The sequence below is a fragment of the Centroberyx affinis genome, unplaced genomic scaffold, assembly GCF_046629955.1.
Source record: "Centroberyx affinis isolate AG114_WGS23_722 - 3 ecotype Tasmania unplaced genomic scaffold, CSIRO-AGI_Caff_v1 ptg004704l_1, whole genome shotgun sequence".
Taxonomy (NCBI): domain Eukaryota; kingdom Metazoa; phylum Chordata; class Actinopteri; order Beryciformes; family Berycidae; genus Centroberyx; species Centroberyx affinis.
Genome location: NW_027282274.1, coordinates 47,065 through 62,548, shown reverse-complemented (window position 1 = coordinate 62,548; position 15,484 = coordinate 47,065). Strand labels below are relative to the sequence as shown.

Genomic DNA, 15,484 nt, shown 5'->3' with positions numbered 1-15,484 from the left:
CTTAGCCTGAGGAAATGTCAGCCAGCACCAGAACTAAAAGTCAAATCCTTCATAATGAAATGATATCACACACTGCAACTGGGAGAAAAGAGTAATATTAATAATAACAACAAAGAGGGAGTAGGAGTGAGAGTGAAGGAGAGGAGAGAGGATCTAAGGAGCTCAAAGTTGTCCCTTCACCAGAGTGTGACCTCATTTGAACTTAAATAAATGAATTATGCTGTGTGTTAGGCAGAGCAATATGTGTGGAGGAATACAGCAGTGGCATGTCTAATTTTTTATACACGTGTGGTAAGGTAAACTGATGTTGTATACTTCAGTGAGCTCAGGGTGTTTCTTAAAAAAAACTATTTAAATTCAATTTGATCATATTCTAATCTCTCTTTTTGCTCCAATGTGGGTCATGCCCTGGAAATAAATGTCTTTGCTGGCCTTCTTGTATAATCACACAAGGCTTCGTGAGCCATTTTCATGCAATTATTAATTTGGTTTAGACTGAAATGCTGTTTTGCCTAAGAGTCTCACTGTGCCTCAGTACAAAAAAGCTTGAGTACTGGCCGGTCTTTTCACTCGGTATGTTTGGCTGTGAGTCAGCGTGTGTTTACCTGTGGGTTATCATAGAACAGCACATCTGGAACCTTCATTTTCTCATTGGCATTGTAGATGGGAGCAGACACACTGCCGATAGTCAACACACCATCCTTTACTGTACCTGGAGAAATACAGGAGGGGGTGTCATTGGTGTGTGTGTGAATCAAGAAAACTTGTGACACCCAGGGGTCTTGAATTTTGTTTCAGGTGGCCTTGCTCAAGGCCACCTTAAACCTCAAGGGTAGTTACTGAGGGAAATGTGTTCCTCATTCACTTTTTCCACCCACGTTTTCCCAGCCAGACTGGGGATTTGAGCTGGTTACCTACCAGTCATTAGCCTGCTTCTCTAGCCTCTAGGCTTGTGAGCCTCCAGTGAACCACATTTTACTTTTTCTTGGAAATGTATTTGTTACTGCCACAGTAATTTCAATGGTGTAACTTTTATCTAGATAGATGGCTAGAACTCACAGCTGTGGTCGCGAGTGTGTTCAGCAGGGTCTGCTGTGTCCTGTATGGAGCAGTTGGCCAGGTTCTTCTGGAGAGAGGCACGGGCCAGGCTGGGCAGGAACCTGACACACACACACACACACACACACACACACACACACACACAATAATATGGCATTCAAAATAATCACTTTTTCTGTATAGCTCTTTTGTAAAACAAAGTTTACCAAGTGCTTCACAATCAAGACAAACATAAGACACTGAAATAGTGCATCTGAGTATGCATTAGCGTGTGAGTGTGTGTGTGTGTGTGTGTGTACCTGGAGAGACAGGCCTTGTTGACAGCGTGAGCGATGCTCTCCTCGGGGTACTGAGAGAGACGGCGACAGATCCTCAACAGCTGTCTGGTGGAGAGAGATGAGGCCAAAGACTGTGCCTGGGGACACACACACACACATAAACTAGTTAGATCTCTCTCTCACACACACACATATACACACACACACACACACACACACAAACTGGTTAGAACACACACACACACACTTACCGTGGGGTCGTTTGTCTTGCGGAGGCTGTGTGTGAGGTGCAGTAGCTGCTCCACTGCTTCTTTAGGAACGTTAGGAGTCTAGAAAAAGAGAGAGAGGGAGTGAGAAAGAGGATGGAGATAGAGAGAGATGGTCGGTCGGATAAAGAAAGAAGTGGTAAAGCGATGTATTTCTATTTGAAACAGAATGTTGGGGTGGGACATAACGTGGGGAGGGACTGTTGAAAAGCGGATCGGTAAACATGGAAAGTGACTGGATGCTGGCCTATATTCTATTTTAGAGAACCACTGGCCTCTTCCAACACCTCCATCACCCCGTTACTGTAGCAGCAGTGGAGGAAACCCTCAGAGTGCAGGAAGTGGAGGAGGACAGGGAGAGGAGAAATATTTTGTCCTCCATGTTGCCACTCTTGTCACTTTGATGACAGGGGAGAGGAGGGGATTGTTAAAAAAATGTATGATATTATTGGGTGGATTTCTTGTGTATGCCTACTGGAATACCCACTAAAATACACTGTTTGCCAGGAAAGAAAAGTAATGAGATTATGATATAAGAATACAAGAAAAAAAAGGTTTTGGCATGTATTGTTAAATAGATGTACATTAGGATTTTTCACTTCATTTTGTCTTTAGGTGTGTGTGACTCACCAGGCCCTGTATGAGGCTGATCTCCTCTGCTCTGGCTAGTGGTGCGACACTGTGATAAAGGAACATGGTGAGCAGCTCCGGGCCCAACCACTGCTGCCCTCCACTGCTACTGGTGCTGGTGCTGGTGCTGGTACTGGCCCCCACCACGGGGGGCTCGGCCAGGGCCAGCACCCTGAACGACGGGTGGATGGGGAAGATAGACCTGGAACACACACACACCGGATGACGGATGCACAGACACACACATGTCAGCAGAGGAAGACATGTACAGACCCAGACACACACAGTTGAGAAGATCTGTCTATTCATGTTCAAGTAGATGTTCAATGTATGTGTGTGTGCGTGTGTGTGTGTGTGTCTGTGCGTGTGTGTACATGTCCCACCCAATCTGCGTCAGAGAAGAGAGCACCACTTTTGACAGCTGGCTGTGTCATCCTTTGATTCAAGAGGACAGCTAAGTCCATTTCTACCACCGCACCCAGACACCCACACCCATACACACACACACACACACACACACACACTGAGAGGACAAATCAGTACATGTGCACCCACACACACCCATGTGCACACACACACATATGGTCACACACACACACACACACGGTCTCACACACACACACACACACACACACACACAATCACTCTTTCGCACATACTTAACAGTCACATGTGCCCATGCACACACACACACCCACACCCACACACACACAAACCCCACACACACACACACACACACACACACACCCCACACACACACACACACACACACACACACACCCCTCCCATTCTGTTACCTAGCAACTTGGTGAGTCTCTCTCATCCATCTCTGGCTAAGTCATGTCTATGTTTGCTATATTAGGAACCTTAAATGTTGGACTGAATATGGAGATAAAAATGGGAGCAGTATGGCTGAGAACTGTACTGTAATGCGCAATAAAATCCTACTGGATACACACACACACGCACGCACACACACACATACACAAACAAACACACACATTTTGTCTGAGCCACAGGAGCGGAGGAAGAGGAAGTGGGTTTATTTCAGCCCAGACGCCCCGCCACAAACATCCTTCCTGCCAGCCTAGGTGGGGTTTCAAGACGTACGCACACAAACGCATATGCGCGCCTACACACACACACACACACACACTATTTAAGTCCATGCGTTGTCATATATAAGTTCATGTATTGGCAAAAAAATACAGGGGTCATTTCAGGTCAAGAACAACAAGGGTCACTGATATATATCCATGTCACTGGCTGTTGCAGCCAAACTGACATGGATGAAGATGACTCTATGTGTTGAACTGACACATTACAGTGGCCAGGGTATCAAATTTAGGACATTTTAAGACTTTTTTAATGCTGCCTAGCTGTAATTGAATTTAAGACAAATTTAAAATATAAAAATTAATAAAAAAGAGAATGTTTTTTCAGACCCGCAGACACCCAACAGCGCTGGTAGGGCTTTTCTGTCCTGTGTAAGGGTGGGACACAGTACCTTGGAAAGATTTTAGTATCACAGACTGGAATGCCATTTTCTTGCCATCTTTTGGTTTACCTGGAATAGCCTTTCCCCCGTATGCTATTTCTCTCCCTCCCTCCCTCTCTCTTTGTCTCTCTCTCTGTCTCTTTCTTCCTGTTATGGTGCTAATGCTGAATGTAGTCATTGTTGTCTTTTAAAAGCCAGGGATCACATCTGCGTTGTTTCCACATTTGACGCAAATACAGATTTAGAAATGCTCCTGACCTCTCCCACACATACTCCACAATCCCCTGTCTGCTGGCCTGTGTGTGTGTGTGTGTGTGTGTGTGTGTGTGTGTGTGTTTGTGTGATCTGTCCTTGGCTAATATTCCTGACTAATATTAATTAGACTGTGGGAGTCGCTCTTTGTCGCCAGGTATGATGAAGTCATGACTTCATTAGCAGCTAAGAAATTACACGTCATCACTTCACAGATCTGTCTCACACTCCCAACGGGGAGGTGTGTGTGTGTGTGTGTGTGTGTGTGTGTGTGTTTGTACCTCTCCTGCAGTTGCTGGTCAGTGAGCTGCAATTGTTCTTTCAGGATCTCGTATCTGTCCCACCTCATCAGCCTGGTCCCATCGTACAGCGCCAACTCCCTGTCATGTAGCAACCTGGGATGCAATGCACAGTGGAATGAGCTGGTGTGTATCTGTGTGTGTGTGTGTGTGTGTGTGTGTGTATGTGTGTATGTGTGAGTGTGTATGTGTGAGTGTGTATGTGTCTCTGTGTGTGTGTGTGTACCTGGAGAGCACGGCCAGGGTTCCCAGGTTGACCCTGTGTATGCCGTCCAGCAGTAGCAGCTTGCCCTCCTGGGCAGCGGTGACCAGCGGAGACGGCCTCCATGCCGTGTCTCCGTTAGGGAGCGTGTACCTCTGCTGGAGAAGGTCCCTGGCTGTCATGTCCTGGAAGAAAGAGAGAGAAGCTGAATCCAAATGTCCGGACTTCACCGCACTTGCAGACTCGCAGACTTTGCGGGCGCGTTCCCGGGAAGTCTGCGAGTGCTGAGGGCTGTCCAAATCCACAATCCATCCAGTCCACAAGGGGCCTCAAGCAGACTTTCTGCAGACTTCCAGAGAGTCCGCTTGGGGTGCAGACTTCAGCAGACTTTACTGATTTAATTACCCACAATTCATTGGAATACGGACGTGATGCCGAACAAAAAAACAAAAAGAACTTATTATGAATGTGTAAAACAATGACTTTATTAAAACGTTACTTGAAGAAATATGTAGAAGTATAGGCTATAGAGGTAATCAAAATGCATTTTATTATTGTAGTCTTTAAGTGATGGTAGCCTATAAAAGCTGTGCAGTGTAATGCCAAATATCCAGGCTGTGGAAAATGAACGAAAAACCACAAAAAAAGGTCTTCCAATGTAAGAAATACCCAATTTATTTAGCCATAGTCCGGTTCATATTTACACACATTTCTGTATTTGAATGTGTGTAGCCTATATGTTGTATAGAAATGTATCAGTATCATTTTGTTCACTCACAAAACAAGCCTAGACCGATTACATACGCAAGTGCTGCAGCGATCACCGTGTACATGGCTGTAGTTGTCGCTAGACTGTTGCTTCGAACGTTTCCACGGCAACGAGTGAAACAGAGTTGAGGCCTGTCTATCAACGGCTCATATAGCCTTGCAGTCTCGTGCCCTCACAGACTTGACGTGATGACGTTGAACACGTCAAGGTACGTACGACTGAAGTCCGCGAGGGCTCAGTCCACAAGTCCGGAGGGTGGACATTTGGATTGAGCAAGAGAGAGAGAGAGAGAGACAGAGAGAGAGAAGAGAGACAGAGAGAGAGAGAGAGAGAGAGAGGAGGGAGAGAAGGTATGGGAGTGGGCAAGGGATCGAAGAAGAGGCAGAGATAGAAGGGGGAGGGAGAGAGATAGAGATAAAGGGATGAAGTGGGGGGAGGTAAAGGGATTGAGAGCATCAGAAGGAGGAAAAGAGAAAGAGAAGATGGGGTAGGTTCAATTTCCCAGAATGTTTTCCATCACAAAGTGAAATTGGATGAAGTGAGTAATGTGAACTGTTGCACCATAATTGAGACTTCCTTGAAATCATAAACTAATTTCCAGTGTTTCCACACTTCCTGTAAAGATGCCCCCGCATGATCTGGCCCTGCTGCTGTGTTTTGCAGATAACAGTTAATGGCACACTTCCATACGGAGGAATCGTCTGTGGACCAAGACTGTCAGATTCACTATCACGCTACCTTGTCATGGCAGAGACAGAGGGAAGAGGAGGGACAGACAAGCAGAGTCACACACAATTTGTTTCAGGTGCCGATTACTGAACTGCTAACTGTTCCTCAGCGAGAAAGCATTTTGCATTAAGTCAAAAACAGGCCCCCTGTTTTCCACTTTGTTCTATCATGACGTGGAGTAAATGAATTGGAAAATGTGTGTGCAGTTGTTTAAACACCAGAAACGATCCATAAAACCCGGGAGACAAACGGACAGCCTTCTACAGTCACAGCAGCGAGGCCAGACAGACAAAGACTAGGAGGAAGCCATGGGACGCTCATTTGTCTGGGCTCCTCTGACACACATAATTCCTGAGAGCCATTAATGAGGTGACTGCTGAGAGACTGTCTGGTCAGCCACAGGGTCCCATCTCTCTCTCTGTTTTGGTCCGTCTGCTAACCTGCAGCTGCCTGACTGACTACCTGCCTGCCTGTCTGCCTCTCTGCCTCTCTGTCTCAGATAACAAGCAGAACTGAACAGAATAACTGGAGTCAATTTTGGGCATCAATAAACAAGATGTCTGTCTATTTTGTCAGACTGTCTTTCAGTCACTGTGTTTTGGTTTCTGAACTGTTGTGTGGGCTGTTTCAACTCAGCAGGGTCAGCCATCACTTATCACTATAGTTGCTGAGACCAATAGCGAGGTTAAAAAATATTGGGTGCATAGCTGTTAGCTAGGTGTAAGCCTAGGAGTAGACACAGGGTAGCGTAGGTGAGTCTAGTTCTGATAAGTGTTAAGCCGTGTGGTTATGGGACACCAGAGCTTCCTGTTGAAACTTCTGGAGGCGTCTTCAATCAAACATCTGTGATGGGAATGGGAGGAGCATCTTGATAACTCCAGTGACATACATGCTCTCACCCACCTTTTTCCATCCAAGGTAGGTTTCTACATAGGTGCTCTCCCACACTGCATAAGGCATAGTTACATCAGGCCCTGTGGATTGGTAAATATCAGTGGCTCTGGGCCTGACTTAAAGTCTGCCTGTACTGTGTGTCTATGGGACCGCCTGTTTGTGAAGGTAAATGTGTGTATGTCTCCCTATCTGTCTTCCTGTCCATTCTTTGATAAAAAAAAATCCAGTTACCAGTGTAATACGGTTCAGTGAAGTAACTCAATCAAAATGTTATTCCTGACCCTCTAGCCCCATGTCGAAGGAAGGATTAGCAAGGGAAACCCTACTCTGAAATAACACCACTTCTTTTTCCATCACATAAAGACAATCATTTAATTTCTCATTACTGCTGGGGAAAGAGGTGAAGAAAAATGCCATGAGGCTTTTAGGCTTTCGGTGTTATGAAAAGGAATTTGTTTTATATGGAATTGTGTTGGTTTTTTTTGCTGTTTTCCACCAAAGGTCAGGTGCCAGTAGACACACACACACACACAAATAACAAAAAAAAAAAATCTATATATATTTTAGATTCCTCTCCAGCCTTATATGTCACGCGGTTTTCCCAAAATGGGATTTTCAGAGTTGACAAGATGAATTGCCGGCACAGGATTCCGCAATTCCCGAAGCACAAGTAACCCCTGACCTCAGCCAGCTAAAAATAGCTGCAGCATGATGCATTAATACATAAGCCTACAGCACACATACACACACACAGGGAACCCATTTCCTGCACAATCCTCACACGGCCGACTGCATTCCACAGATTCACACGCGCACACACACACACGCAAACACAGAGGGGGAGGTTTCACTACCTTAAGTTTAACATTCACACACATATACACCCTAGTGCTCCCCTGCTCTCCACTTCCCAGTTAGTGTCTGTCCCAGGCCTGACAGGAGGCCTGAGGCCCAGCCCAGGTATCTGTGATGGAAGCCAGATGCGGGCTCTTTTAGCCAAAACCCTGTCCTACTTCTACATAAAACCACTCTATCCCACTTCAAATTCACAGGCTTTTCAGATGTGACATGAACGCTCATCTAAACTCACATGAGTTTGAGTTTGGATAAGCAAGCATGACTTATGCCATACATTACACTGTAGCCAATAATGTCAAGTTTAAATGAACTGCCTGGGATAGTATAGCAGAGCATTTGTAAACTCTGTACAAGCAGCAGAGATCAGACCACAGCCGGCAAGAAAGTGATTCTATAACAAGTGTGTTAAATAAATGAATCATTTAACATTTGCGACATCTCCCTATAGTTATAAAGCAATGTGACAAGAACGGGGAAAATCCTCGTAAAACAGAAGAGCATTCTCCTCAGATGAAAGGACTTCTATTTAAGGAGGTGTCCTCTGTCAAAAATACTCCTTCCCCTCTGCACGCAGTTTGTCTGCCCCTCCTCTTTCCCTATTGGTGCAGTTGTGGAGGGGTTGACCCCTTCATGACATCACAGGTCACACACTCTGGAATGTCAGTGATGTGGTCCAAGTGTCTCTGCCAGTGATTTGCTTTCCCTGACATACATGAACTCATATCCAAAACACACACAGTTATTTCCTATGTCACACAGCTAGAATGCCTGTGTTTGATGGATGCGCACGCACACAAACCAAGTACATTTCGAAATGGATGAATTTTTGCAGATGGAGCTGTAGCGTCATCAAGAAGTGAAAAACACATCATGTACGAAAAAATTATGTTGTTGTTCCTTACAATATTTTTTGGGGGGGGAAATACATGTTTGTCTCATAAATTATTTGGGGGGTTTGACATAGAATGGGAAGCTCTGTCTTATAATTAAACGCTAGTTCATGACATTAATGATCTGTAGTGCGTGCAATGATAGTAAATGAAGACGGTTAAAAAGTTGAGAAAACAGACATCCTGAATCTAACAAAGCCCAGTGTCATATTTACCTGGTAGAGCATAACCGGCTCTATGCTGTAACAGCATCTCAGCAAACTCTCTGGCAATCACTGACTTGCCGCAACCCTAGAAGATACAGCAGTACTGTTATCAAAAGCACAGGGTTCACATTCTCTGTACATGTGTGTCTGTGTGTGTGTGTGTGTGTGTGTGTGTGTTGTGTTAGCTACCTTGGCCCCTATCAGACACATGTCTTTGACCATGTGTGACTGCATCATCTCAGCCAGCAGCTGGGCGTGGCTTGATGTGCTGATGAAAGCGGGGCTACTGTTGGGTGGGCGGGGCTCCTTGGTGCCTGCTGGGACCTGGAGTTGAGTGGAGACAGGAAATGACCACAATAGAGCAATAAATAACTTCATCATTACATAGAATTTGTAGCGTAATATTCCTTCAAAACTTGGAACTTCTTGGGAAAAGCATGGGAAGTGAAACAGTGACACATAGTCGTATCACTGATATGCTGCAATCATGGGCTGGGAACAAAGTATGTCTAATTACAAAGAGCATTAGCATACAATCCATATGAGGCATTGCACTGCATATTCAAAGCCAACAGATTTGCTGCCACACATAGAGAAAACGCAGCTTCAAAGAGTTGATGATCGTGATATAACTTATTTGGCAGGAAGCTCAGTACCACTGTTCCTTGAACTCTCTGATATCTGTGTCCTCCAAAATCTCATATAGTGACTCATCCACCCTCTTTTCTTTTTTTATCCAATCAAGAGGGACAAATAAAGAGCAATAGAGAGATTCTCTCCAGAGGGTCAACTACAGAGTGTCGGTCAGAGATAAGATGGTCAAGCTATTGATTGTCTGCCTGTCTGTGTGTGGTCTGATGAGGGACAATGAACATCTCTGTGTAATGTATGAATGACTGATGCTGTATTTTTCACAGCCAGAAGTGTGGTGGCAGATTTTTCAATTTGTCATTTTCCTGGGTCATGACTAGGGCCTGGTGGTCTGTGAGAGATTCAAGCTGGTGGGAAGAGTCAGATTATCAACATTGTCGCCTGGCAACAACCCTCTTCTGATTCTGAGAATCTCTTTTGGAAGTTTGAGAGAGCGGTTGGCTCATAGCACGCAGCACTGCTTTGTATTGTGAGGTTTCATGCCATAACAACCATTCTACTGGTACCTGAAAGGTGACGTCCTTCTCCGCGACACGTAATGTGACGTCTGCATGGCCCTCCAGGTCCCTGGCCAAGGACACACTCACAACGGCGCCGGGAGCTGGCTGACGTCGCCCATCCAAAAGCTCAAACCTCTATAAAAGAAAGGAATGATACACAATATGTGAGTGTGCACATGAGGGGAGGGGTGGGGGATGAGGACTTATGTGTTAGTTTGTGGCCAATAGTCCAATGTATTTGTATGAGGTGTCTTACCCTACATTCAGACTGAAAGTGAGGCAACATTTTGTCTTGATTTATTCATGAGTTTGATCGCTTGACTTGTAAAGGTGAGGAATGATGAGACAATGCAGATTACTTGACATTATGATTCAGCATTATTTGTTTTTCCTATCATGTTTGCATTTAGGCAGGCCTGGCAGCCAGTACGAACAATGAACTTTTTGTGCAGTGGTCAGTGTGTTATTGTGGTCAGAAATACTATACTACTATGGGGGAGAAATTTATAGGCACCTGGACATTTTTCTTGCTCAATTTGAATTTTTTTTTTTTACTTAAACAAACTTTTCTTCGCCTCACCTCGTGCCACCTACAGCAAAGTTGCATCCATCTCACTACTTTCCCCTCCTTCTATTGACTTTGCATCATTCACACCCTCTCTAAACATTTTTTCACGTTCAGGCTGAACATAAGGTTAGGGCACATGTGTATGTGTGTGTGTGTGCGTGTGTCCTTACACTGAGGACGCCCTCCACAGCGGTGCGTCCCTCCTTGCCCAATATGCTGTGGTAGGGGTAAAGTCTCTGAACCAGCTGCTGGGAGGACAGCATGGGGAAGACATTCTGCAACAGCAACAGTAAAGATACAGAGATGAGACTTAGACCAGTGGTTCCCAAAGTGGGATCCAGGGACCACCAGGGGTCCTTGAGGCATCTCCACGGGGGCCACAGCAAAATGAGAAATAGCTTAATTTCACTATTATTTCCCTAAAATATAGTTAATGTTTCACTGTCCTCACTGCTACCTCCCCACCTACAGTATAGACAATTATGTATATTCTGTAATTCTGCCATTTCTATCAAAAATCTGGAAAAAAAACTGGGACAAAATCATATGAATGCTGATTTACACATATGACTCTCTCTCACTCTCTGTTTTCTCCCTCTAACTGTTTAACTTTCTTATTCTCCTTCATTTTAGCATCTTCTTTAGGATGCCTGTCAGAGCTGGGGTCTCACCAGCACTTGGAGGGCAGGAGGCAGGTTGTCCACAGGGAAGTCAGGCAGACCCAGGGTGGACGACTCCTGGGAGCACAGTGTGGTGGCTAGGGACAGCAGCTGGGACACCCTGATGCACAGGAAGCAACACAACATTGATCCTTAAAAGCCATTGAGACTTAAAGTAATGACAAACAATATCCACAAGCCAAACAATCCATTTAAAGAGTTAGTAGGAGGGCTTGGCTTCAGTAAATGTATTCACCTTTCAGCTGCAACATTTGGTCCTGCTGTGTACAACAGCTCCAACTGGTCCTGAAAAAAACACGTTAGAGATGAGAATAGTTAGAATAGCACAGACACCTCAGTGTGCAGTCAGTTTAATATGTTTATGTGGTTAGGTTCACATAATAAAAGGGTAGAATTAGGGAGAATGCTTTGGCCCAGCCCTTTGCTTATAATTTTGGTGATTGAGGAATTTAACCTATTCTACAGTTGCACACATTTTTACTCTGGATAAGAGCGTCAAATAAATGCCTAAGATGTAAACAGAAGTGTACTGAGATCATTGTTCTGACCTTGAAGGGTAGGTAGTAAATGTCTCTGGCCTGGAAGCGGGAGCGGAGTGGAGGATCCAAGGGGTTTCCCTTATACTTGGGGACAGGAAGTCCCAGAGCGATGACCCGGAAGTCCTCGCTCACACGGACAATTTTCCAGGCATCTAGCTCCTCTTTGGTGTGCTCCTGGAATGCATCGAGATGTAATTTAAAGTCCAACCTATTTCTACCGTCTCTATAATTCCTACATTAAATTTTCCACATTTTATATTCAATGCGTTTAAGATTCAAAAGATTGCAGACTCACAGGTGGATACATAATCTAAAATAATAACAAATACTGATTCTGTGCGGTCCCACAGTGTGTTTATGGCAATGATATAGAGTTCTTTCTGAATACAAGAGGACAGTAGGAGTTGTGTGAAAATTCACAGCTAAGGTGTGAAGATTCATAGTTAAACTTAATTTTCAAAACATACAAACAGAACATTTACTTGCTTGTATTAACTAGATACTACTCAATAAAGTTGTGATTGGTAGAAAATTATTTTATGAAGTGCTGTAAACCATGATGAAGTTTGATAGCACCTAGGTACAGAGGAGTGAAGTGTGACACCCCTGACTGGGCTCTTCATGCCCACAGCATGGGAAAAATGTAACTGTGTATTTTATTCCCAAAACAGGAGGGTTTGATTTAACATGTGCAACCCTGGGTGATAAAGCTCTGTGGTCCTCAGCCCAAGACTATGGTGTGTGACTTATTTAGGCCAGCCTGCTGAGCTGACCTGCAGCAGCTTGTCGTAGCGCTCGGCCGACATGAGGAAGCGTCCGTCCTCCAGCTGCATCTCTCTGTTCTCCAGCAGGTTGTTGAGGACGGGCAGAACATTCCTCTCCGCCTTCTCCAGCCCCTCCAGGACGAGGATCCGGCCCTCGGTCGCTGCCCTTACCGCACACTGGGGACAAACACAGTGGAAGAAGGGACTAATCAATGAACTCAATCAATACTCCAAAAATCTTTAGGGATGCGGTGGCAGGAGCTGGTCTCAAAGAAACAGTTAAACCTTTTAATTCAAAGGCTAAATCCTAATAATGAACAGCTGCAGTCAATTCAACCACAGTACACATCTGCAGCTTTGTCTTCCACCACAACCTCTGACCCTGCGCCAGTGCTAACAGGGCTAAAAGCATTTACACCAAGAGCAATCTGACCATGCATCAACTCTTACTGCCCATGCTCCATTAAACAATATGGGCTTGCCATAAAGCCTTTCCTGAGGATGTCCTCTGCGTATTGTATTCAGAATGGCCTCCACACTCTCCAACCACGTTAAAGCGGTCTCATCTGTTTTAGGAAGGCCTATTTTCTACCACCAAATGTGGGATAAAAGTTAGTTCTGTCGGGTTAGTTAAGTTTGTGTATGTGTCTCTGTGTGTGTACATGTATGCACATGTGTATGTGTGAATGGGTGTATGCATGTGTGTGTATGTGTGCATGCGTATACTTGTGTGCGCGCGTTTCTGCAGAAATCAAAAAGCACATCTGACGTCAAGAGGCAGGAAACTCTAGCTGTCTGGGCGGACCGCAGAGCGAGTGGCCATGTAATTAGGTTAACATGTAAATACGTGGCAGGTTGTGTGGGAAGCGGAGCCATAAAACTATAGTCAGAACCAGATGCTCTATATTTAACTCTCGATCCATTTTCAGCACCAACGCTGTAATCAGATAATTGTTAGAAATGTGAGTGACGCAGGATGGCGAGAGAGAAGGGGAACCACAGGCGGTTGTGTTCGGCCTGTCACTGACTCTGCAGAGAACAAAATCCCACCAGACACTTCATACTTTTCAGCAAACATTCCTATTGAGCAATGGCCGTTACAGAGCGTTGAAAGCATAGAACATTTAATGAATATGTAGAATGAATATGAAGAGTGATATCTACAGGCCATTTTCCATGTCATGCACTGTATGTAAGGTCTTATTGTCCTTGTACCATGTGTGTCAGCATGTACTTAGGAAGGATGTCTCTACACCCAATGTCTCCAAATTCCTGTACATTTATTATGCTTGGCGATTATACCAGACTCTCATTCTGAGATACCTACGTATTTTTATTTTACCTGATAAATACTGCATAACCTACTTTGGTAGGTTTTCCATGACAGGCCTACTTGCATAAGAAAATGTCCTTTACATAAGCAAGATCTCACTGCGGAGGCTAAGCATTGGTTGGCTACGCATTGGTCTCAGTAGACGATCAGCTCTAGTGGAGGTGGGAAGCTATTTATTATTGTAATGGAGTCTATTTGCAGCGTGGGTTTGAGGTTAGCTGCCTTACATAAGAGCCTGCTAACTGGGGAGAGGTGGTTGGAGATGGCAGAAAGAAGACAGGGCTGTGATTACTTCCATCCCCGTGACTATATCCATCCTACATGTGGACATTTTGGGGGAGGAGAGCTGGGAGTGAAGGAGGAAGGGATAAAAAGAAAGAGAGAGGTGGAGAGATAGAGGGAGGAGTGGAGAGATGGGAGGGAGAGAGTAAGCACAGGGACCGACACGTTAAGTCTGAATATAGGGCTCCAAATCAGCCCAGGGCCCTCAGGAATACTTGGATGTTCTAGTTAACACAAAAACACACACCTCCCACTGATATACCCTCATTCCCAAATCTTGTCAAAGAGAAAAGCTTGGTAACTCGCACCCACACATCTTCTATCCCTAAAATACACAAACAAGTACACATACAGGCATGCGTACATGCACATGACAATCACACCCACAGGCACACATGAACACACACACACACACACACACACACACACACACACACACACACAAAATCAACTACAACTCCTCCGATACTTCTCTCACCAACGCACATACCAACACATTCCTACACACACAAGCATACAAACTCTGCCCCCATCTCTCATTAGACAGCACAAAATTCCCTGAGATTTGAAGGAGACCAGAAATAGGACATCTCTTCACACCAATTAGTCCAATCAGTAATGCTGTAGCTATTCAAGAGTTGTTTCCATGGAAACAATGGACACCTGTTTTTATTTTGATGGGAAGGTGGGAGGCGAGTGAGAGTAGGGGAGCTAAAGGTGTTGGCCTGAAGCTATTCTTCTGCCTTCCTTAATCCAGCCATTAGAGAATTTATCACCCAGCTACTGTAGATCTGTTGCTGTAACATTAGTGGATAAGAACAGGACGACTGACAGGAAACAGGTCAACCATTCAGACAGCGTCCTGGTCTTTGGACCAGGCCAAAACCCTGAATATCACACTAAAACTGTATGGTGTATACCGTACATAGTAGGTACCACTGTGAATTTGCAAACTATAATGCACTGCATTTCAGTTCTAGGACCCTATTGTGAATCAAGGTACAGGTATGCACAGATTTTGGGTCATTTTGTCACCAGAGACACTGGCACACCTGTGGCACAGTTGTAAAAGGGGTTGGATTAAGAGGAATAAATTACCTGTAGGCATGGTAGAGGCTGCTTCAATCAAGACCAATCGAATCAGCTCCTCTCACCCCATTTACGTAAAAACACTGACAGTTATGGGTGTAATGGATGAGGAGAGTCCAGACCGGCTTCTCCCGAGAGGAAACTGATGTTCTTGACTGGAAGGTGCACAGTCGCAAGGTGTGATTATACAGCACCCCAAATATGCTGCCAAGGGCAGATAATGTCCCTTTTTTAAGTTTAATTCTCGT

At 44.8% G+C, this 15,484-nt stretch overlaps 1 protein-coding gene across 1 annotated transcript in view; it reads right to left on the bottom strand.

The window, feature by feature from the left end:
* Positions 1–15,484, bottom strand: part of LOC139665855 (von Willebrand factor A domain-containing protein 8-like) — a 37,984-nt gene that overhangs the window by 15,445 nt on the left and 7,055 nt on the right. The window contains 16 exon segments of the mRNA XM_071544857.1: positions 606–712; positions 1,060–1,160; positions 1,359–1,474; positions 1,589–1,666; positions 2,234–2,435; positions 4,265–4,378; positions 4,509–4,669; positions 8,840–8,870; positions 8,872–8,915; positions 9,020–9,154; positions 9,988–10,116; positions 10,720–10,824; positions 11,221–11,329; positions 11,465–11,514; positions 11,778–11,942; positions 12,542–12,709. Of these exon segments, the coding sequence (XP_071400958.1) occupies positions 606–712; positions 1,060–1,160; positions 1,359–1,474; positions 1,589–1,666; positions 2,234–2,435; positions 4,265–4,378; positions 4,509–4,669; positions 8,840–8,870; positions 8,872–8,915; positions 9,020–9,154; positions 9,988–10,116; positions 10,720–10,824; positions 11,221–11,329; positions 11,465–11,514; positions 11,778–11,942; positions 12,542–12,709 (1,815 nt within the window).